At 37.4% G+C, this 25,315-nt stretch overlaps 1 protein-coding gene across 2 annotated transcripts in view; it reads right to left on the bottom strand.

Annotated features, from left to right (window-relative positions):
- Nucleotides 1-25,315, bottom strand: part of PDS5B (PDS5 cohesin associated factor B) — an 88,727-nt gene that overhangs the window by 19,383 nt on the left and 44,029 nt on the right. For both annotated transcript variants that reach the window (XM_050914959.1, XM_050914960.1), the window contains exons 17-24: nt 24,164-24,269; nt 23,096-23,256; nt 22,362-22,485; nt 21,397-21,555; nt 20,531-20,599; nt 15,609-15,745; nt 8,283-8,406; nt 2,140-2,344 (exon numbers count right to left, since the gene is read on the bottom strand). In XM_050914959.1, the coding sequence (XP_050770916.1) occupies nt 2,140-2,344; nt 8,283-8,406; nt 15,609-15,745; nt 20,531-20,599; nt 21,397-21,555; nt 22,362-22,485; nt 23,096-23,256; nt 24,164-24,269 (1,085 nt within the window). The remainder of the gene's footprint in view (nt 1-2,139; nt 2,345-8,282; nt 8,407-15,608; nt 15,746-20,530; nt 20,600-21,396; nt 21,556-22,361; nt 22,486-23,095; nt 23,257-24,163; nt 24,270-25,315) is intronic.

Below are 25,315 nucleotides of genomic sequence, written 5' to 3'. Positions count from 1 at the left end.
TACCAGCACTTGAAACTAGAATGTGCCAAAAACCCCTCACAACAGGCCTTTATAAGCATTTAGGAAATAAACTTGTTAAAAAAAAATTAATCTTTACTCTTGTAATTTTTCCATTTACTGACTTGCAAGTAAAAGCCCAGCCTTAGAAAACAGATTCCTATGCAAGACAAGTCTCTACCGAGATGAAACTAGTAACAGACACACAATCAAAATAAGTCTCTTCTTGAGTGACTTCTACTCTGAATAGCATTTAGAGAATTTAAGAGGCCTGAGAGTAATTCCTGCCAGCCTGTAAAAGGTCAGTGTGGAGGAAAGAGGCATTTTACTGTCTGCTACCAGTCCTTAGGAAGTTTTCATTAGGCAAGGTATACAGAAGTTTACCATCTTTTCAACAAATGCTGAAATCCCCCAAAATATCTGGAAGATACCCTCCTCACCTGTACCAAGTTTTCAAGAAAAAAAATGTATCACAAAATCACACGTTTATAGATTCAGAAAAATAGCTTCATTAATCAAAGATGCAGATTCTCAGCTCTAGTTTTTTGTGGAAGCTTTTCAAAAGAGGTACTATCGTCATTAATACCCTGAGTTACTGCATGGCCAGTAGGGAGAATGACACAGGGAGACACATACACATTTAAATAGTATGATCTTACCAGAATTGAGCTTCAGCTGTACTACTACAATAATGATTTCTTAAGATGTAAACAGTTCAAGACATTTTATTTGTTAAAAGCTCAGACTGGTAAATCTGAATGTCACAAAGTTAACATCGTAATCCTCAAAAAATGCTGCAATCTATATTTAATCCAGACTCCTCATGGATTATAGTACATATCAAATCAATGGCATCACTCAGGGTAAGTCTTTCAGCAAGGGAAGGAAAAAAAAAAAAAATCATCAGGCATACTTTGAGGTCCTACTGGATAAAAAGAATCACACACACCTAGGCTCCTCTTCATTTCTTCTACAGATTTTTGACAGTAACTTTGCAGCATCTATCTTAATACAGTTAGGAATTCAGCAGTTACTTTTAATCATATGAGAATTCTTATACTTTCCTCCTACATAACTAAAAAGAGTTTTCAACTTTCAAGAGGAATAGTCTTAGGATGACTTAAAGCCGTTTGCTCAATGGATTTTTCTTTTTTACATGTTATCGAGGAGGGAGAAAAGCACCACTCTTTTCTTTTTTAAGTCTAATTAACAATACACAAAAGGATTTCTCTGCAGACTTATTCTCTGATCAAAGTCTCAGAGGACTAAGGCACACAGACTGACATGGCTAATATGAAGTCTGTGATTCATAAATGCAGAAGGAAATCAGTTATCTGACAGCATCTGTGAGATCAGATTCACAAAACAGGTCTGGTCTATCCCAAGACGAGATGAAAAAATCCCCTTCATTTCACAAAGGCCAAACCATCAGTAATCCTTCAAAGAAATAAAACTTTCAAAAACTCTTATTCAAAATGCCCATAGCTCTTCATAAAGGTCTACTTTTTCCTATGACCATATACCAGTGTTGTCATACTGTATGTGTGTAGCTTTGGGTAAGTCAAAATGGAAGAGGACTGGTTTTATAAAAGAAAAATAGCTAACATTAGTCCATAATAACTTACAAAGCATTCCCACGATCAGACTGCTGGCACTGGGAAGAAAGAATTACATAAACTCATCCTGAAGTGCCTACAAATATAGCCCTTTGCCAGCATAAGATAAGATAAGAAGCTACTCAATATAGCAGCGCAAAGATAGGCAATTTAGTACAGCATTTATGTCATTAAGGTTGCATACTATTAATTACTGAAGTAAAATTAATCATTGTCACTTCACTTACAACATAATTAACCATTAAGTTCAAACAATACACATAACTGCCTTGAAAAACTACTTCACTTCCAATATACTTAGGCATAAGCATTTGCACAGCTTTTAACAAAACTGAAAGATCTCAGAAATACCTGTTAAAAAAAATCAAAAGAAAATCTGGACTCTATTTTCAGTTTTCATTAGATACCTCTAAGTGAAATTCACAGCCATTTTATGTATAAAAACAGAAAACCATCAATATTTTCACAGTCTACTCACATTTACATTTGAACTATAGCACTTGTACCAAAAAGCGACTTCTCTTACCACTAACTGCTGCATGTTGCTTCAGATATTCCCTTCTGACATTTATGTTCTTCACAAGGCACTGCCTAGCATGAGCTCTTCTCTCTTTCACGGGATCTTTTGCACACAGTGCACAAATAGCCATATATTCTAGTGGCAGCCGTAGTCTAGAAAGGCCCTTGTGAAGTTTCTGAGCAAATATTTGTCTCACTTGGTAACATTCATCCTATTAAAAAAAAAAAAAGGCAAAAACAAAAAAGGTAACAGTAAACTTTTCTAAAAGTAATATAGACTGTGAAATAAAACATGAAAGCCTGGGTAAATATACCAAAATCAATTTCAGACCTTGCAGCCACAGAAACATAGGAATTGTAAGAATGTTTTTTAATGCCAATTCAGAGCACTTAAATTGAATTAATCATTTGAAGCTTCCCTTAAGATCAGGGGAAGAGTTAAGGTTTAGAAACTGTACAGGAAGATATCACACTCGGCACCCAAGGCCTTAGTATAGTATTGAGGCATGGAGTTAATGAAATTGTTTACAATAGGACCACTTGCTTTGTGGAGCCAAAGTCAAAGATCTGCACCAAAACAGTGTTTAGCCACCAGTGACCACTGTGTTGATTTTACTACTGCGATTTCACAAATTTTCATCAAGCCATTAATATTAGAAACTGAATAAAATTCAAAAGAATTACCAGATAAGTTAAGGTCAAACACTGAAGAAAGTACCAAGCATTTCCATTATACTGTGGAAACCTATGAACTATGACTGACCATGGAAGAGAATAACCCTTGACTAACAGCTGCCAAATAACACAAAGTAAAATAATACGAAGGCGGCAAATGTACTTCTACAATTTATTAAGCAATGTATTTCCAGAAAAGATATGAACGTTAAAATCCTCTGCATGAAAATAACCTACATACTTTAAGACACCATTCAATATACCACAAACAGTTTAGTAATACAGGCCAAGGAAGGTTAACAGAAGCAGGTAGGGAAAACAGTTAGAAGAAAAGGTACAGAAAAGCATAAGATAAACAAGGCCACCAAAACAGCTTGGCATATTTAACCTGCCAAAAAAAGGTCAAGAGGAAAGATTTGTTATCTCTAAATATGAAGAAAAAACATTAACAGGAATAAACAGCTATTTTAGTCAAATGACAGTTTTGAAACCAGAAAGAACTGAAGAGGGTTTCCAGCTATCAGCCAACAGGAAGTGCAGAGACAAAACCTAGCCACTGGTAACACTGACTCTGCTAAATTCGCAAATGGCATCAAAAGAGATCATGTATTAGATAAAACAAGCCTCCCTCTGCCCCCACTCAAAAATTAAATCCAGAAGAAATTCATCAAGCTCCATTTTCCCTTCTGAGCTTCAAGCCATAGTCCTCCTCTATGGACTGAAACCCTGAAATGCCTGCTGTAGCCAGAGTTGAAGCAATCCAAGACCACAAACCCAAACCATGAGACCTACTCAAGGTCTATTGCCTCTTTATAGCAAATCTACCCCCGCAGCAGAAGGCTAAGACGTAGCCCTCTTTTCCTGCTCAGTAACACCACCTAAGTCTAAAGCCTTTGGAAAGCTTAGAAGACACCTGTACCTAGTTGGTATATTGACAAGGTAGCATGTCCTCCTTGACTCAGAGGACAAAGGAGGGTATAGTTCATTGTTACTGATGGTGTTGTGTGGCACAAATTGGAATGATTATTATTTCTTTATCTTTTAATATTGAGAATAACCTTAAATTCAGCTCAGTTATACTAGTTCACTGAGAAGGGGGACCAAACTCAACCAAGTTCTACATTTTTTATACCATACAAATAAACCCCATATATTAGCCCAATTTTACGTATCTACTACTCTGAATTTAATGCCGATTCATGAGAAGTTCTCCATTTAAAAGTATTTAAAAATATATATTTGCAAAGTAGCATGTACCCCTCAGACACAACTCTGATTCTTGAAAATGGACAAAGACTTGCTTAAACAATTAAAACACTCTCAGAGTTGACAAAGGAAACTGAAAAAGCTTTGGGATTTTTTTTTTTAACAAATGAAATTTATGCAAGCTAAAAGATTTATTCTAAATACAACTAAAATTGCATTTTCAACAGCAAAGCTTATTAGATCTTAAATCTAGTCTCAAAGCCTGTTAAACACTGAAGTACTTAACACTATACTCAATTATTTTCTACTCTATTTCAATATGAAGCTCTGCTGACGTAAAATTTTTTCTGCAGATCAAAGAACTTAATTGCTGGTGAGCTTACAGGTTTGGCCAAACACATACATAACTTATTTTAAAATGACTAAAACTACATGCATTTAATCATAACAAAGTCTCTGTTTACCAGTGCAACCTTAATACAGCAACTAGCGACAACAATTATGTATTCTGCGCTCTAATAATTCCACATTACAAAATGGCGATCTCACAGAAACAGAAAATAGCCAGCACAGAACCATAGCAGAACCTGTGCAACCATTACAGACCTTAAAAATTAAGCTTTTCCTTTTGTTTAATCTGCTTCCTGATCTGTCCACTTAAAGTTTGCTGTAAATTAAATTACATAATACCAGAGTTGTCCTTGACGTCACTTGAATGTCCTAATTTGTGGCTAGACCTGATAGTGTTAAGAATGAATAAACTTCTAGAGTAATCAGTGTCTACCATCAAGAAATGGATTCCAATACTAAACATTCTAAGCATAAACATATATGTATGCATATGTACACAGGCAAGTATCTCAAAAACAAATATACAGATGGTTTCCACAGGAGATTAATACAATACCACTTATAAGTGCAAAAGTCACTGAAACCATTACAGTTACTCTGCATCTGAGGATCTGAACTCAATAGCCTGGCAGAGAGAAAGGAAACTGCAGAACAACTCAAGAAAATCTAGAAAAGTTATTCAGAAGTATTCAAAATCCATTAGGAGCTGTAGAGAAAAGTAAAGGCAGAATTCCTGTCCTGACAGAGCTTACAATCTAAATTATAGTAAATAAGTAAGAAAGTCACAAAAGGCAAAAAAATATCAATAAATGAGGAGAAAAAGTGACAAAAGTGATACTACAGTGGAACAGATTCTCCTGGAAGCTATGTCAAGGCATATGGATATCCACAGGGAGGTGATTACAGACAGCCAACATGGCTTCACAAAGGACAAATCATGCCTGACTAATCTAGTAGCCTTTTACAATGGAGTGACTGCGTAGGTGGATAAGGGAATAGCAACTGATGCCTTCTACCTGGAGTTCTGTAAGGCCTCTGACACAGTGTCACACAACATTCTTGTCCCTAAACTAGAGAGATATGGGTTTCATAGATGGACTATTTGATGGATAAGAAATTGGCTGGATGGCCGTGTCCAAAGAATTGTGGCCAAAAACTCAATGTCCAAATGGAGATCATTAACAAGTGGTGTCCCTCAGGGGTCAATATTGGGACCGGTACTGCTCAATATCTTTATTAATGATACGAATAGCAGGACTGAGTACACCCCTCAGCAAGTCTGTAGATGGCACCAAGCCGAGTGGTGCAGTTGATACACTAGAGGGAAGGGATGCCATCCAGAGGGATCTTGACAGGCTTGAGGAGTGGGCCCACGTGAACCTCATGAAGTTCAACAAGGCCAAGTGCAAGGTCCTGCACCTGGCTTGGGGCAATCCCCAGTATCAATACAGGCTGGGGGATGAAGGGATTGAGAGCAGCCCTGCAGAGAAGGACTTGGGGACACTGGTGGATGAAAAACTGGACATGAGCCAGCAATGTGCGCTCACAGCCCAGAAAGCCAGCCACCTCCTGGGCTGCGTAAAAAGAAGCATGGCCAGCAGGTCAAGCAAGGTGATTCTGCCCCTCTACTCTGCTCTGGTGAGACGCCCATCTGCAGTACTGTGTCCAGTTATGGAGCCCTCAGCACAGGAAAGACATGGACCTGTTGGAGCGGGTCCAGAGCAGGGCCACAAAAAGTGGTCAGAGGGTTGGAACACCTCTCCTACGAAGAAAGGCTGAGTTGGGGTTGTTCAGCCTGGAGAAGAGAAGGCTCAGAGGAGACCTTATTGCGGCCTTTCAGTACTTAAAGGGGGCCTATAAGAAAGATGGGGACAGACTTTTTACCTGGGCCTGTAGTGATGGGGCAAGGGGCAATGGTTTTAAACTGAAAGAGGGTAGGTTTAGATTGGACATAAGGAAGAAATTTTTTACAGTGAGAGTGGTAGGACACTGGAACAGGTTGCCCAGAGAAGTTGTGGATGCCCCATCCCTGGAGGTGTTCAAGGTCAGGTTGGATGGGGCTCTGTGCAACCTAATGTAGTGGAAGATGTCCCTGCCCACAGCAGGGTGTTTGGAATGAGATGATCTTTAGAGGTCCCTTCTGACCCAAACTATTCAATCAGTCTACAGGAAGATGTGATCCTAACTTGTTTATAAATGTTGATGACCCTATTATGTTCTTCTAATTTAAATCTCATCTCTCAAAATTCTCTTTTAAAAATTGAGGAGAGCTAAGCATTAGACCCAAAGAGAGCAAAAAAAGGTGACAACACATCTGTTTTAATATCCACAGTTAAGACTGATATCACTGGAAAGTAAGAAGCAAAACAGAAAATGAGAGACAGTGATGAAATGGAGGGCAAGGAGCTTGCACCTAATGTACTGAAAAGAGAGTCAAAACAATGAAAGCAAATTCTGATAGAGGAGAACTGCAAGGTTAACATTTGCAATAAACAAAAATTTGCCACAGGAGGGAAACGACTGAAGAAATGAAGAGATTTTGATCACTGGGATCAGAAGAAAACAGAACATGCAAATACTATATTGGCAAGGCTAGTCTGGCATGACATTATCCAGCTAGAGTATCCTTTCCAGAACAGAGACAGATCTTATTTGTCATTACAGTCAGTGGCTATTTTCCTCTCTACTAATTTTGTACTGAATTGTAAAAATCTTTCAAACTCATTTTGACACAAGACTAACATTTCTGCTAGGTTTTGGAATAGGAAGGCTCGCTTTGGGTGTAAAGACCTTCAGTTATTACCACTGAATTTCTGCTTCATTTTTGTTAGATTTCATCTGCTTAAGTAATTTTAAGTTTTGTTCCATTTCTCTTGTTTTTCATAGCATTTGGGAACTGACTAAGGGCTCCTTTCCATAGGAACACAGAAGCTTAAAATCCACATAAACATTGTTAAAACAATATACAAGTCTAATACACACTGTCTTACTCTGGTATGTGAATGATTTTTCTAGCCTAACTGTACCGAACTCCAAACAACTGAAGAAATTAAAAAGATACTCTATATGAAAATAAACAATATCCACACAGGAGCTATACTTTGTATTTTCTAATATTAAATGTCCATTTCAAATCTTCTGATATTTAAAATGGGTTGCAGCTTTTAAAGCTTTAGCCAGTCACAGGAATTAAGGTCTAGAATGGAATATCATTATTACTGAAGAAATCTTCTGGAAGGGATTCCTTCCAGAGGATTTCTTGACTTTTGTAAAGTCAGGAGAATACCAGCAGTTACACAAGTAACACCAACGTAAGTCCCTCCATGATCACCTTACTCTTGGGGTGTGAATCAATTTCTGTAGAAATTGCTAAGTCTACAAGACAGGAGCACAGAGTATCTCTATATCTCTACTTAAAATTTGAAAGTTATTTCCTTTCTGCGACTTTGGGCTCACAGGCAGAAATTAAGGATGAAAATTCCAACATCTGAGAAATCTCTCGCTATCTCTTCTAATATTTAAAGGATGCCAGCTATCTTTGCGGACCTCTGCGTTCCAAATATATTCTACCCAAGTATCAAGAAACCAAGGTCACTGTTGTCACCACAGTTGACTTCTAATAATGTCATAATGCAGCTGGGGTATTACTTTAAATCAATATTGAATTCCTTGGTTTATCAATATTCTAACATTTCACTACTTTAAGTTAGCATTCCCCCACTGGGCAGCCCAGTACTACAGATCTAATTCTCATCCGAAATCAGTTTTCAGGATTATGTAGTGGGAAAATAAATTCACGCCAAGGCTGAACATTTTGCATAAAATCAGATTAGCAGAAGTATACACAACGTACAGAACAAACAACATATATACTCATACATTTGCTGATAACCCACAAGTCCCACCTAATTTCCTTACATTTATGGCTAGCGCACACAGCTGGTACTGTTCTAAGGTGATGATTTCATGGTAACAAGGTTCTTGTGCCAACTTCACAATAGCATTCCCTGCAGCCAGCCTCAATCGAGACATATCAGGTTTACTGAAAGACAAGCACATGGATTATGAAGGTTAATTAGTAAAAAAATTGTGTAATTATTTGACTTAATTAAATCCCAATAAGTTTGCATTGCTGAAAAACAGGTACTTTAAAAAGAAGGAAAAGTTTCCATGGACTTTGCCGCCACCCCAACCCCCCCAAATCAACAGCAGAAGTAACTTCAAACGAAAGGTAGTTTCCATGTCACCACATTTTACAGTCTATTATCTCATACCTATTACCTTGCCCCAACTTAGCAATGAAAATATTCCTTGGAACTTCCTAAAAGTTCCACATGCGTGTGAAACAGTTTTAGCTGTGCACTGGACCAGCACAGTTCACATTGCGCCTCAGAGACCTCATTTAGCCTGTAAGATACTTTTGTTCAGCCTGCTGGTTTTCCTTCAGCAAGGGGCTCCTGCCAAAGAAGTAGCCCATTTCTAGTCCCCAAAGTTGCCAAACTTTTTCTAGCAATGATAGCTCAAAATCCATGCTGCATTTCAACATAAATTAAGATTAATTAGATATTATGATAGGTGACTAAGTAAATTGTATTTTGAAGACAACAGCAAAAAGATTTAGCAAGTGAAAACATTTTCAACATGCTGAAAGTATTGTTACTGGACTTGCACACCCAAATTGCACTCCCACCTAGCGAAACACTCCAACTATTTGCTAATTTTCATATCAAAAGATGAATGGGTTTCTGTAACGTACAACCATTATTTACAAGGGTTATCAGAATATTAAAAGCGTCTTCACATGAGCTTTGCAAACTGATACCCACTTAATGTGTGCATTAATAAACTTAGCTGAGCTTTCACTGTTCTTAGAAAATTTATTTCAGTATATTACTTCTGCCTTTCTTCAGATCAAACACAAAAGAATTAAGTTCTATGCATCTCATTTAAAACACTAGTGAATTCTATTCGGAAGTAGTAAGTACAGCTTTTTCCTTTGATAACTTGGAGCACAAATCAAATCATATTCTTATTTAGAAATAATTATTCATTTAAGGAGGACAAATATTGTTTAACTTCTTAATCATCTGCCCTTTATCCTTAGGAAGAGCAAGCCCTGTAGTCTTAAATCCATTATCATGAAAACCGTATAAAGAATTTAAAGAATGAGATAAGCCATTATTAAACACAGAGCGCATGATAAAAATACCTACTGAAGAGTTTAAACCTTAAAATTTGTCTAATCAGGCTTTATACGCACCTCAGTATTTTATGGAAACCACAACATTTAAAAAAAAAACCCAAATAGATCACGAGCAACCAAGTGTCAGGACAAAAGCTGCACTAACTGTCAAACACTGCATGAAGATTAACATGGTAACGTCTAGTTCTTAAATGCTAAATTTCACTTCAAATTGCATCTAGTGTGATAAGTGAACCCAATAAAGATTCAATTTTTGCACTTCAATGACAATAATGACATTCAGAGCAATAATGACTTACAAGTACAGAGTGACTGAGCCAAAGGATAAAATTAAGAACTTTCAATCTTCCTCAGCTATGGTAGTGATAACATTTAATTCTGAAAATTGAATCAAAGATATTTCACATAAAAGTTGGCCAAATCTCTACAGAGTATATGTATCACAGAAATACCCACAAGCATGTGTGCATGCTGTGGGAAGGAAGAGGAGGACAGTGTCATTTGTGAATATCATTCTTACAGCTGAAGATGAAAATCGGATCCGTCTTATTCCCCAAAAGGATTATCTTAGAAGAAACTCCTAATTGAGGATTTATTTTTGATCAAATTGTTATAGCCAAGAGCTTTCTGATCTGCATTATCCCAAAACACACAATTATTAGGGCTGAAATAAAAGCTTCTGTATGATATAATTGCAGTTTTTGATTACTTCTAATAATTTTGAAAATTAGTACCAAGGATGCCCTTGTCCTATCAGAAGCTAAGAGATACAAGAGGGACATGGACATTTGTTTTCTGGAGTGCTATTGCTGAAGACCAGATGTTTGAAATGAGAACAAAAGTGCAACCACATGGAAAGATGTTATCAAGAGCAAAACACAGTCTTAATTAAGGTGGTGGGCTGCACAAAGATAATGCAAATAAATGCATCTTGAAAACATATCAGGTGCATAATCATCTTCTCTCACTTTACAAACTAGCAGTTAACATTTTTTTCTTCTACTCCAGAGGATAAACGCCAGTGTCCAATTTTCTAAGCATTTTCCATGTTCCATGGAATAAAAAGTGTCTTTTGAATACAACCTCTGAAAATGTTGCATATCTGATGGTTTAGCAAATTCTCTATAGCACAGAACTATGAAGTCCTAAACTCCAAAGTTTTTAAGTAATTTTTCTCTTGGTAAACTTCAATTTAAGGAAAATGCAGATAGCATTTCAGAAAAATCTCAATTCAGGTTCCTATCTAATATCAATACTTCCATCAACAGCTAGTATCCTCTGATACTGGAACACTCTCATGCTTAGTATAAATTAAAGTTAAAATCCTACTACAAAGACATGCAAGATTCAACTTAGCTGTTTTACCTAACCACAAATAGAAAATTAGTATAATCTTGAATTTTAAGTTTGTAGGACTGTTTATGACTTATAAAATGAAAAATAAAGACCTGGAAACGACGGTTCAGATGTTGTTCATTGACAAAATTAAATATTAAAAAAATCCGACACACTGGTGAATTTAACCTACATATGCTAACATTTCAAAGCAATCACTTATTGTCTTAAAAGCCATTCAACAAAGCCATCAATCCTACTACTTCAAAGTGGGAAGGATGAACAAGAGTAGGGATTTGTTTATTTCGTTTCCACATGGGACCTTGCCTTCACCTGACACTCTAGGCTGGACCATGCTTTGAAATTTAAAAAATCCCATTCCCTTACAGTGTCACTGAAAAGTACAGTTGTGTAGATTTAAAGAGCCATGGGGACAGAGTCAGTTTTATGGCTGATGAGGACAGTAACACCAAGATGATTACAACATGACTAACAGCCTACATGAAGTCAAATGTCTCCTGAACCCTGCCACTTTCAGTTAATTCAATTATCTTTAGCAAATTATACATTGTTTAAAAGACAAATGCACACCATGAACACAAAAATTGACTCTACATAGAATGATACCAGATCAAGTACAGTTTACAAGATTATGTTCTGTCTGAATAGACAATTTTATTCTTTCCAAAGCCTACTCTAATTTGGAAGGAGCAGTGTCAGATTTGCACAGTAGGGACACAGTAAGCACTGCCAGAAAGAAGATATCCTCATTGAGTTCTCAAAGGGTGAAGAATAAAGGTCAGGAACCGTCAGCGAGATACCAGCCAGCTCCATGCAGAACTAATGCATCTGAAACATCATCTCCTCTGCTTCAGGTTTTGAGAGTACCTGTTAGCATCGGTGGTATAGCTCACACAGAGACAATGGAGACCTGCCCTCCTTGCAGCTTAGAGCCTTCCCAAAATGCAATACCAGGAACCACAGAATAGTTACAGTTGGAAGGGACCTCTGGAGGTCATCTAGCCCAACCTCTCTGCTCAAGCAGGGTCACCTAGAGCAGGCTGCCCAGGACAGTGTCCAGATGGCTTTTTAATATCTCCAAGGATGGAAACTCACCCACCTCTCTGGACAACCTGTGCCACTGCTCAGTCACCCTCACAGTGAAAAAGCGTTTCCTTGTGTTCAGACAGAACCTCCTGTATTTCAGTTTGTGCCCATTGCCTCTGGTCCTGTCACTGGGCACCACTAAGAAAAGCCTGCCTCCATCTTTACACTCTCTGTTCAGTTATTTATACACATTGACGAGATCCCCACTGAGCCTTCTCTTCCCTAGGCTGAACAGTCCCAGCTCTCTCAGCCTTTCCTCATCCGTCAGATGCTCCAATCCCTTAAGCATCTTTATGGCCCTACGGTGGGCTCATTTCAGTAGCTCCACATCTCTCTGGTACTGGGGAGCCCAGGTGTTCCCTCACCTTCTCAGGGATCGAGGTGAGGCCGACTGGCCTATAGTTAGTTCCCTGGGTCCTCCTTCCTGTCCTTTTTGAAGACAGGAGACACATTTGCTTTCCTCCAGTCTTCCGGCACCTCTACCAATCACCACGATCATTCAAAGAGGATCAAGAGTGGCCTCACAATGACATCCACCAGCTCCCTCAACACTCATGGGTGCATCCCATCAAGGATCATGGACTTATGCATGTTCAGTTTGCTTAAGTATTCTCTAACCTGATCTTCTTCCCCCAAGGGTATGCCTTCCTTGCTCCAGACTTTCCCCTGGTCTCCAGGGCCTGGGATTCCTGAAGGCCAGTCTTGCTAGCAAAGACTGAGGTGAATAAGGCATTCAGTACCTCAACCCTTTCCATGTCCTGTGTCACCAGGGCTCCTGCCTCGTTCAGCAGCAGGTGCACATTTTCTGTAGTCTTCCTTTTGTCATCTGTCTACTTAAAGAAGCTCTTCTGGTTGCCTTTTATCATCCCTCAACTAGATTCAATTCCAGTTGGGCTTTGGCTTTCCTAACTATGTCTCAGACAGTGTTCTCTGTATTCCTGCCAGGTTACACGTCCCTGCTTCTACTTTCTGTATACCTCACAGAATCATAGAATAGTTTGGTTCGGAAGGGACCTTTAAAGGTCATCTAGTCCAACCCCCCTGCAATGAGCAGGGACATATTCCACTAGATCAGGTTGCTCAGAGCCCTGTACAACTTGACCTTGAACATTTCCAATGATGGGGCATCTACCACCCCTCTGGGCAACCTGTTCCAGTGTTTCACCACCCCCATTGTAAAAAATTTCTTCCTTGTATCTAGTCTGAATCTATCCTCTTAGTTTAAAACCATTACCGCTTGTCCTATCACAACAGGCCTTACTAAAAAGTCTGTCCCCATCTTTCTTATAGGCCCCCTTTAAGTACTGAAAGGCCGCAATAAGGTCTCCTCTGAGCCTTCTCTTCTCCAGGCTGAACAACCCCAACTCTCTCAAGCCTTTCTTCATAAGAGAGGTGTTCCAGCCCTCTGACCATTTTCATGGCCCTGCTCTGGACCCGCTCCAACAGGTCCATGTCTTTCCTGTGCTGAGGGCTCCATAACTGGATGCAGTACTCCAGGTGGGGTCCCACCAGAGCAGAGTAGAGGGGCAGAATCACCTTGCTTGACCTGCTGGCTACTCTTCTTTTGATGCAGCCCAGGAGGCGGTTGGCTTTCTGGGCTGTGAGCACACATTGCTGGCTCACGTCCAGCTTTTATCCACCAGTGTCCCCAAGTCCTTCTCTGCAGGGCTGCTCTCAATCCCTTTTGTGTTTGAGTTTTGCCAGGAGCTCCTTGCTCATCCATGCAGGTCTGCTGAAATATTTGCCTGACCTGCTTTGACCACTCTTGAGCTTAGAGGAGACGATGCTTGAATACTAACTAGCTTTCTTGGGCCCCTCTTCCCTCCAGGGCCTTATCCAATGGGACTCTAATAAGCAAATCCTTGAAGAGGCTCAAGTCTGTTCTCCTGAAGTCCAGCACGGTGATCTGGCTTTTTGCCCTCTTTGCTGCCCTCAGGATTCTGAGCTCCACCATCTTATGGTCATTACAGCCAAGGCTGCCTTCAACCTTCACACATCCAACAAGTCCCCTGTTGTTGGTGAGTATGAGGTCCAGCAGAGCACCTCTCCTCATTGGCTCCTCTATCACTTGCGTCAGGAAATTGTCATTGATGCTCTCCAGGAAGCACCTGGATTGTTTATGCATTCCTGCATTGCTCCTCCAGCAGATATCAGAGCGGCTGAAGTCCCCCATGAGGGCCAAGGCCTGCGAACATGATAGCTGTTTATAGAAGGCCTCATCCACTTACTCTTCCTGGTCAGGGGGCCTACAGCAGACATCCACTACAATGTCACCCATACCAGTCTGCTCTTTAATCCTAACTCATAAGGTCTCAGTTGGCTCATCATCCATCCCCAGGCAGAGCCCCAAGCTCTGAGGTTGAAGGGTTGCCTTTAACACAGAGCAACCTCACGTGTCATTGCAGCTTTCTCCCTCCCCTAAAAGTATCCCCAGCCCTCCATTAACTTTAATAATGGAGAAGTGACCATATCATTATATACAGTTTCTATTATTATTTATAGTTTTGAGTACAAAAAGAGTGGGAAAATTAAATTTTTAAAACATGGACAGTAAGGAATCATCACTCCAAGCATGAAAACACACAGGACCTACAGAACTGATCTATTCACAAACTACTGGATGAGCCAACAATATGCTCTGAGCAGTTATGCTGAAAAGCGAAGTTACTGCCACTTAACTCCCTAGTAACTGCCATGAATGGTCATATTACAGAATTTAAAACTATGAAACAATTACTTACAAGGAACTTTAAGAAAGACTACACAGTTGCTACAAAGATAACATACTAGACAATTCTCAGGTTTGCAATTTTGCACACACAGCATAGGTTCTATCTGCATAATCACTGTATAACATTAAACTCTACTCAAAAAGTAAAACCTTTTTACTCATACTGGCACAATCCACCTTATGTGGCTTTTGTAGACATAATATGCCCTTAATAGCTTTTGTAGACATAAATTTTCACTGTTTGGCAAGCAATAGCGGCTGATAACTTGTCACTTCTACTGCAGAGGATTAAGATACCCAGAAAAACAAGTAAGTTGTCTAACAATCACCTAAAAGGTAAAGTAATTATTGAGACTTAATCCTCTTTACACATTTCCCTCTTCCTTTCACTTTTAGAGGCCTCAAGGGATTTAAGTCTGACTTCAAGCAGAAGTGCGTTATGTACTAGCTATTTCCACCTGGTTTACTGCAACATGCTATTATTTTTTATTAGAAAGCCTGCCTATCAGCCTTTGACATATACAACAATTGGTACATCAGGAAGAGCAAGCTGCATAAAAAATTAAAACCAATTTTCAATGGGAAAGAGGAACTTACACAGTTTATTCTTGCAATATGAGTAATGGCTCTTTGAAGAAAAAGATAAAACAAAGAAGATAAAACCATGAAAATACAGCTATATCTACAGTGTTAAAAAACCTGAGACTCAGCAAACTTATGAAGGAATCCAGCCAAGCTTATCATTAGTTCTTACAAAATAAGACATATAAATTGTTAAGCAGTCTAACAGAATAGTTTAAGTACTACTTTGACTGAAACTCCCCATCGCATCATCACAGACATCAAAACATTACCATCTGTTACATACCTAATTTTCCCCTGCTCTGTTAAATCTCCATCACTGTGTAAAATTGTTGTTAGCAACCTCAGAGTAGAAGTTCCTGACTTGCTGTGGTTGTTCTTCATTCCAAGCAACCATCGAACCATCATCTTGATGGCCTGAATCTGAGAGAAAAATTTGATATGCAGAAGTCAAATCAAACCATAAGCCTCATTTTTAAAATAATCTTTATCTTAATTTAATTACACAGTATTTTCCCAAGTGCTTTTTGCTGCTACGAACATAAGCCTGTCAAGGCTGCAAAGCATCATTTAAATACTGAAAGATAACTAGACATATTCCCACCAGACAGCAACTCTTCACTGAAAGTCTCAAGCATTTATTACAGCAAATAAAAATCATACAACATTTAGTTGAAGTTTGAACTGTTTCTTCTACTAAGCAATCACATACTTTGTCCTGTAAAAACATTACCTCAATTGAGCTTACATCCATTAAACACTGTGAAATAGGCAAAACAATTTATACTTATTAAGAAAATGTTACTGGATCAAAAAGCAGAACACATTTTCATCTTCCTATATTCCTATAATTCCTGTGCTTAAACAATCCCTATATATTCTTTATTTATGTATGTAATATTTGAGTTCAAATTTAAGACGTGTAAATTAAAAAACACTTCATACACATTTTGACTGTTACAGTATCAACCTGTATTAAGATAACTCGTCCTGGAAAAGAATATTTCTTTCATGGCTATTTAAAGAAAAGCCGAAAAGCCTGTTACTTCGGATAACTTGTCTTTTGCCAATAGAAACATCAAGTGTTTTGAGGCAAGCTTCTAAAAGTATGCAGAATCCAGCAGCTATCATGAAACACTGAATAATTTCACATTTCTTTAGTGAAAATAAAGCATGAATTTGGAGATTAAGTTTGTTTTAATATTTGAATCCCTTTGTCCTTTCATTTTCCTTCTATATGAGAGCAGAGAAGGTAAAGAAAACAGAAAGAGGAGTATCCTCTTACAGCAAAATAAAAATGCTCATCTGAATCATGTAGACATTCTTGGGAAAAAAGAAAAACAACAAAACCAAACAAACCAAAACACCAAACGCTGAAGTTCAAAACACAAAACCAAAAAGCTCTGGAAAAACTAAGACACTTTTTGTACATGGTAGCTTCAAATTTTCTCCTTAATGGGAAAGGCAGCTCTAATAACTTTTATATAAACATTCACAATATCACCAAATGAAATTCATCATACAGTTGATCTATTCCATGTAACAAACTGATCACAATGGTCCCTTCAGAGCTAAGTTCTCGGATTGTCATCTATCCATGCATTTATTTTTTAGCACTGTAGCCCATTTACTCCACCTACAGAATTCTAATTCTATTGGGTAACACCAGCAAGAGATAGGATGTCTGTCACTCAAGAACTCAAAATGCAAATGGAGTTTGTGGAACAGAAATGAAACTGTCTTGCTTTAGGTTTCAAAGGGTCTTCCACTGAAACAGCTGTAACTATCCACCAGAAGATTTTAATAGCAATAAAAACAATAAAACAACAACAACAATAATAATAATAATAGCAGCAGCAGCAGATCTTTTGACAGCTTACCAATTCAGATTCTTCATGTCATAACCAGTACCTGTAACCATTAGTGCCTCCCATTTGTTGGGAGGACAGAAACAAGCTAGCTCTATTTGGTCTTCAAGTAAATGACATTCAGCCAGGGAACAGCCACACGCTATCTTGTGCCCCGACATCCCTGGTCAGCTCCTGAGCAATTTCAATTTTAACCTTTGCTTCTCTCTTCCCCTGCCACAATTCCCTTCCCCCAATTTTACTGTCCGAATTTACTCTAGTCTTCCTTCCATATAGCAAGTCCTAATCCCAACTCCTTCAGAATTTTCCTCTGACCCCACTATGTTCCCTGTTTCTTTGCTGGTGCTAATGATGTTGTGATGACATTCCAGCAACCCTTCAGAATTAAGCATTCCCATGAAACTAGTACATGGCATGAGAATTCTCCCAGTCACTGCTTCTGGCTACCTGGACTTAAACAAACATGACATGAGTTTGCACTGCCCTCATGTTTTAAATTTTTTCTTTGCAGCCCAATAGGATAACTATCAAAGGATAATTCCAGTTGGAAGGAGTGTCAGGAGGTCTCCAGTCCAATCTCCTGCTCAAAGGAAGGTCAGCTATGAAGTCAGACCACGCTGGTCTCAGTTTTATCCCTTGTGGTGTTGAAAGCCTCCAAGAACGAAGACTGCACAGGCTCTCTTGGCAACCCGCAACCTCTTACAACCTGTTCCATTGCCTGACTGTTCTCAAGTTTTTTTCCTTATATCCAGTCTGAACCTCTTGTTTCAATTTGTGTCCCATGAGCCTAGAATTCTCCTCTGAGATTAACACAACATGAAAATATCAAGAAAGTCAAAATAGAACATGGGTCAGAACCATACCAAAGGCCACAAATGACTGCTTTGTTCTCAGCAGCACATCATGAACTATGTGTAACTGAAGTGCAAGCAAAAGTGATAGGACGTTATCATTTCTTTCTGAGATAGTGAATATAACGTGACAGATCTCTGATTTGTCATATGAGAAAACTGCAATTAACTACTAGCTTTACATAAACTGTCAGTACTGAATAAGCATTAATTTTAAGATTAAAATTAACAATTAAAAATAATCAACAGATAGTTATAACCCTTTTCTCTGATCTAGAGGTTATCATCATGCCCCATTGTAAAAGTATAATGGGCCCCCATCCCATGTAGTGATCCTAGAAACACTGTCTTCCTACTACATCTACATTATGACAACAGCTAGCTCAGGTTTCTACTACTTGTGTTTTCAGAGCCACAAATGCTGCAGGTTCGTGCAGCAGGGAAAAATGAAACAATGCCCACTTAAAGCACAGTTAGAGAAATAGCATGAGAAACCTTATATTGCAGTGTACATAGGAGGAAATAAGAAATATCACTGCTGCTACGTAAGTCTCAATCCACTGCATGGTGCACAGAAGTATTCAGTACTGGTCACTGTCAAGAGATTACTGCTTTAGAGCAGACACTCAAGTGCCAGGTGTAGGAATTCAAGTCTAACTCATACAATAATTAATCCAATTCATATTTAATACTGTACTGAAACATTCCTCTACAGACATCATTTCATTTAAGGTTTAGCATCCAAAACTAAGGCTAGCCTATATCAGTCTACATCTGTTAGGCTGGACAATACTAAAATTTTGTCTTCATCAGTCCTTCCCTCTTTCATACTTAAACTTGCTAGTTCTAAGATCCCTATTAGATATATTATACAGTTATGTTAAAGGGAGAAAGAGGCTTTTAAAACCAGAGTGAAGAAAAACACACTGTCAGAGAGAAATCGTTTCTAAACTAATGGTGTGGCCTGCAGCATTCATTAAATATAGGCTTCTCAGTGGTAATAAATGTTAATTAAATTTGCAAATCAATTTTCACAATAACCTGTTTTCACTTGCCAACAAATGCTTCTTATAGTTTTCAGGCTTGGCTTCAACTTCAAATTGCCTTAAGATTTTCTATAAGCCAATTCCCTTCTAAACAGCCAATTGTATGAAAAGTTTTATCAACATAAAAGCGCATTTTAGAGAGATATTACAGCTTCACAAATCATTAAAAAAATAAAGAAAAACAATTACTATTTACTACTTCAAGTTACATGTATAATCACTGAAGTGAAATCATGTCTATTTTAAACTAGCAGTTCATGAAATCAAAACAAACATGCTTTTAACAGTTTTTGGAGTGTACTGCGTAACTATGGAACTGCATCAATACGAAAAATACCCTTGCTGTAGTCAAATGAATAAAAAGCTAACAAATCAACTCCAAAAACAACTGAGCATTTCCAGTAATGAGTTCTGTACCAAGCTGGAAACCAAAGTACTTACTAAACCAGCAGAGAAGGAGGTATGCTACAAAGAGTTTAACAACTTCAAGAGAGAAGGTAAAGACCTTTTTAAAACCTTCAGAGCAACTTTATTCAAAAGGCACTGGAAATTAAATGACCGCTCTAATTAACTTCGAAACAGCATACTACAAAGTACATGCATCTTTCTAATTCTGAAAGAAAATGTGAAAGCATAATCTATCCCTGTTCTGAAGAAAGGGTATTTAAAAACAAATACAGACATAGGATCTATTTTCCACAGTATAAGTCTATTTCTGATTGAGTGAAAAATTGAGTAAGAATACCTATTACCAAGTCCAGAAAATGTAAAAAACTTACTCCAAAAAAAAAAAAAGAATATTAAGCTTGAGGTGACATTTTTAGTAAAACAAAACAACAAAACTCCCACCATTTTAAAGTGTTTTTTTTTTCTTAAATCTAGGTTTTTCTCTACTACAAATTGTACACAGAGAAAAGCAATGTAACACATTTATTCATTTGAGGAAACTGACAAATCCAAAACCAATTTTTTCTTTATTCCAAAACAGCACTGAGAGTTTCTTGGAGTGTCCTAAAAATTCAAAAGAAAAAGGGAAGACTTTTAACAAAGTCTCTATGGTATTTAACTCCTATGTTAAACAGGAGGGGGGAAAAAAAGAACCTTTACTTTAACTGTGATAATATCTGGAATACTTAAGTGTTGCACACCAAACCTAAGCCTATAAAAAGCTATAATAAAAACTCAATAAAGTGTATATGTAAATTTATTTACAAAAGTAAAAAATGTAGATGCTCCCAAAGGCAAATTCTTTTCTTCCGGCAATCCAAAAATGTGTATTCTGATAAGATCCTCAATTTAAAAATAGTTACTACTTTTTTACTTTTAGAAAGGTGACAAGGAAACAGAGAAAAGCAGATGACAGCTTTAGGAATCCAGATATTTAACTTTCTTTATGAAGTATTACACACATAATCGTAGGAAAATATAGTAAGTGCTACTTACTTTAACAAGCGTTTCAGGAGACACTTCTTCATCTGGGACCCAAAGTTTTGTTGTCTTTTTTCCTGGAAGCTAAACCAAATGTTACATTTTGTTACACTACTGTTCCTCTTTAGTGAAACCTGCTGTAATCTCCTCTTTCCTGTTTGCTTCTGAAAACAATACAGCAGCACTCACTAGTTGGCTTTATGCCTTCTGTATTTTATAGAACTAACCATTACAGAAGTGAGATACTCTTCTTAGCTCACGATTCAAGTATCAGCAAATTTAACAGTACTAAAGGGGTTTTTTTGTTGTTGTTGTTACCTGAAAACTATTGCTTTAGAATATAATAGCCATTGCTTTGAAAATAACTTCCAGTTTCCCTATCCAGTAGACTGGAACCTCAAGCACATAGTTTTAGACAGTAAACCTTTCCCTAAACAATGGCTGACAATGCACAAGTTTTTTTTTCACTTTATAATCACTCTCAATACAGAAGTATTAGAAAAATTAAAATTCAGCCTTGCATTTAAACAGTGTATTTTAGTTTCAAATGCGTTATACTTCCTAAAAAATCACCACTTGCTTGCTCAAGACAAGAGACTGAGTGGAGTCAATACCAATTTTCCCATTTTTAACAAAAGGCAAGTCACGAGTGATCAAATGCTGTGCTATACAGTTTGTCACTTTTGTAAGGACTACCAAATTAGTACTATCTCCTTTCCTGTACTGTGGGTTTTCAACTGAGTCAAACAGTACACGTGGAAATCAAAAGACAACCACATACAAAAAGTAGAACCAACAAGCCAAAAATTTTCACAAGTACTTGCTGAGTATCATACTACAGGAGAAGCAGAATCTTAATAGGATGTTTTAAAAATACTTACCCTATCATTCATTAGCAAATCTTTAACAATAAAAGTGGCAACCAAAGATTTCAAAGGGGCGGCAAATTGATCAGGTGCTAGCATGGCTATATGGCCAATAGTAACCAACGGCGTAATGAGATGCTCAAAATTGCTTGGATCCAGACTTTTATGCAGTGGCTAGAATAAAGGCAACAAATTCAGGTATTACTGATATAATCTGTGTCTTATTGAGGGGAAGGGGGTGAGAGTTCTGTAACAAGTTGTCCCTGTCTACTTCTATTTCAGAAATACAATTTTAAAAGACCTATTAACTATTTAGATTTACAGACACATTCACCAACCCTACAGGTCTCCTACAAATCAAAAGAAAAATCAAGAAGAAAGACAAAACGTTTATCACATCTGTGTAGGTCAAGAAGTGGCAGCTTAAGCAGGACTGTTTAGGAAACAATAGATTAAAAAGCATATTTTCTTGTTGAAGAAGTGGGCATACTACATCTCAAGATGGCAATTTCAGTAACGGACTATGATTCAGCCTTCAAGATAAAAGGCTGATCGGCACTAATTAAAAAAGTACATTTGCAGTTATAACTATAACATCTATTTAAATAGTCTCTACCATAATTCAGTTTTCCATAATCTCGGTAACCTTTTAAATACTTTGGGCCGGTCCCAACAGGGGTGAGGAGTGGTGTATGGTTCCTCTTTCCATAAGTAGTTCATGGTTCTAGCAGACAGTCCAACACTTCGTTTTACTCTATCGTCTGTTAAAATACATAACCCTAAACATGATGGATCATGGGATACAAAGACACCCTCCACTACCATTTTTCAGGCCAAACTGTATAAGAACAAAAGGAAAAGGGAAAAAGTATCTTTTCTGAATTTGATACAACTTGCCGTATAAATTGCCATTACATCCCTTAGTTTATATATGCAATATAAAAGATTAATAAAAATTAACTTAAATATTTTAATTTTACCTCAAATATCTGTGCAAACTGTGTTTCTTTGCTGGAAAATATTGCATGGATGCAGTGAATAGCATACTTGGCTTGACGAGGGGGTCCCTTTTTAGCTTTATGATGCAACACTGGAAGCAAAGCACTTTAAAAAAAGAGAGATAAGTACCTTTTCACAAATTGGAAATCTTCCAAAATATCAAACTAGCAAAAAAGTACAGATACACATATACAGAACACAACACCTCTGCAAAATTGCTCATTGTCCTGGTTTTGGCAATTTCTTCAAAGAAAGAAAAAAAGGGCTATTTACATGGCTTACAAGTAAAAAAACCCTGGCTTTTGTTGATAAAATATCATGTGGCAAAACAGACATTTTATCTGCACAAGTTACTAAATGCTCTTTTGGAAATATTCTTGTCTACACGTCTCCATTAAAATGCAAAGAATGTGTTTACCTTGCCATGTATTTAATTTAGGAAAAACATATGTAATTCTGAAGGGCAATGATAAAAATTATAGAAGTATCAGTGACATAAGCTGTCACTACTGTGGATATATTAATTTCACTTCCATTCTTCAAAAAGCACTGCATTTTAAAGTCATTCAAAATCTCTTTCCTGTTTTACCTGAAGTAACACATTCTTCCAAAAGAATGCAGGATAATGCTATAGCATGCAAAAGGAAGAATGAGAACTTCCAAAATCCCATATAGTAAAGAACACTACTCAAACAGAGTAAGATACACAACTTACGATCGTATATGAGGAAAGTCTTCTTCAATTTTACTTCCTGTATTTTTGAAAATTTGTAATGCAGCTTCTGCCACTTTTTCATCATCCATTTTCAAGCAAGCCAGGAGAGATTCAAAAGTTTCAGCTGAATGAAATGAGATAGGGTGTGTAAATGAAAGTACCTGCCAAAATAAGATGAAAGCCATGTTAATATTTTTTAAAGGTCCACTTACATAGAACATTCCATCAGGAGTCATTTTTCACTGCCATACTGGAATATTTAAAACACTCTGCCTGGTTTTGTCACATGATCCACATTTCTCTTTTTCTGACTTTTTTTTTTTAGTACCTCCTAAACTTCTCTGTCTTTATACATGATCTCATCAGTTTTAACTTATTTCTCCAGTGTCAATTTCTTCTCCTACTATTGTGAACATGTACTTCTCAGTGGCTATGTCTACATTAGCAAGTACCGGATTACAGTAGAAGCAGGTCTTAAGAGATTGATGCTAAGGAAGCAATATTCACATTTCAGGGGTCTTACTTCAGAGTATTTCTAGACTGACTGAACCCACTTTAGCCACTGCAACACAACACAACACATGCTTCTGAAGCCCATCTCATAACTTTGTTTCTCTAAAAGGAATCCAGCTTGTGTGCTCCCAGACTTCATGCTTTCATGCTTGTTTGCTAAGTGGAACACCTGGTTGTGCTCTGAAGTGATAAGACCCCAATTTATGAGGAACTCAGGGGTACCACAGTACTGTACCGATATACAAGTACAGTTCCAAAAATAGTATAACTATATTCACAAACCGCTGAATTCACACTCTACTAATCAAAACTCAGCTGCTGATATCACACACACAACTACTTTTGACTTCCAGAAAAACTTCTAAATGATTTATAAAATAACCTTACTTACGTGCCACATAAGATGAGCATAGAGAACAAAAGCCAAACCAGTATTCTTCCAGATCGCCACCACACACATATGACTAAAGACACTGAGTGCTAATTAAGAATTTATTTTAACAAAGTTGCTTCAGAAAGTTTCACATGCTCACTGACCACCAGGAGTATACTTGCCTTAAGCAATTCAAGACCTGCTCTGATTGCCTGGTCAGTAGGTACACCCTCATCTTCATCATCAGCTGTTCCATCTATAGACTTGTTTACTTGCTTGATAAGGGCACTGAAGAGGAAAACAAAACATGGCCTTGTATTTACTGCAATTCTACCATTTATTACCGTTTTCGTAAGTTTAAGATATAATCTTATTAAAGGAACTTATTTAAAACATAAAATGTAAGCTTGTTATAAAACAAGTATGTCAACTACATACATAAACTGGTTGCCCTCATCTCCCATCTAAATCAAACATTGAAGCATTAAGTCCAAAAATGTTTATCCATCATGAATTAAGAGCTATATACCAATTACTCTGGAAGGATGACCAAAATAAGAAAACAATTTGAGCATTACAAGCAACAAATTCAGGTAAGAATTATGGTGAGGTTACTAGCTGCTATGGATTCTTAATAATTGATGAAAAATAACTGTTTACAATGTTTAGTCTATAACCAAGAGAAAGAAATAACCATTAAACAGCTGTGCTAAGAGTTGATGCAAAATTTAAAAGACTCATTGCCTGCACATTTCACCTTGACAGTAATGCTTGGTTTTTTCTTACACTGTACCCTAGGAAAGGAAATGGTGATTATCCAAACGATCCTATTAGTGAAGGGTGTAGGCAGCTTCCCTATCAAGAACTGAACAATATTCAGAATATTCCTTCAGTACATCCTGTAAATTATATTTATAACCAAAAAAAAAAATCCCAAACCAAAAAAACCCACCAAAAATAAATAAAAAACCCAACTGGTAGCAAACCAAGGGAGAGACGTCCTAGTCAGACTTCCCAGACTTCCAATTTTTTTTTTCTGCCCCTAATTGGACAAAAATGACCATCTATTAAAAAAACCAGTCTCAGTCTCAAAAATGAAGCAGAAGTTTAGTGAAATTTCACAAAGATGGGAGAAGACCAATTCTGTGGCAAAACTGAAAACAAGTGCTTTTTACTACTTTTTTTTGCTTGTATACTGTATGGCAGTCAGTAGGTAGGTTGTGAAATAAATATTACAACTTAGTGCCACATGTGAATATTACTTTAAATATACATTTTATATTGCTTCTGTGAATGTGAAAAATGTATTTTCAAATTTAAAGTAAAAATTCAGC

Source organism: Gymnogyps californianus, chromosome 1 (genome assembly GCF_018139145.2).
Source record: "Gymnogyps californianus isolate 813 chromosome 1, ASM1813914v2, whole genome shotgun sequence".
Lineage (NCBI taxonomy): Eukaryota > Metazoa > Chordata > Aves > Accipitriformes > Cathartidae > Gymnogyps > Gymnogyps californianus.
Note: the sequence above shows the minus strand (reverse complement) of the source record. Positions and strands in the feature narration are given on the sequence as shown.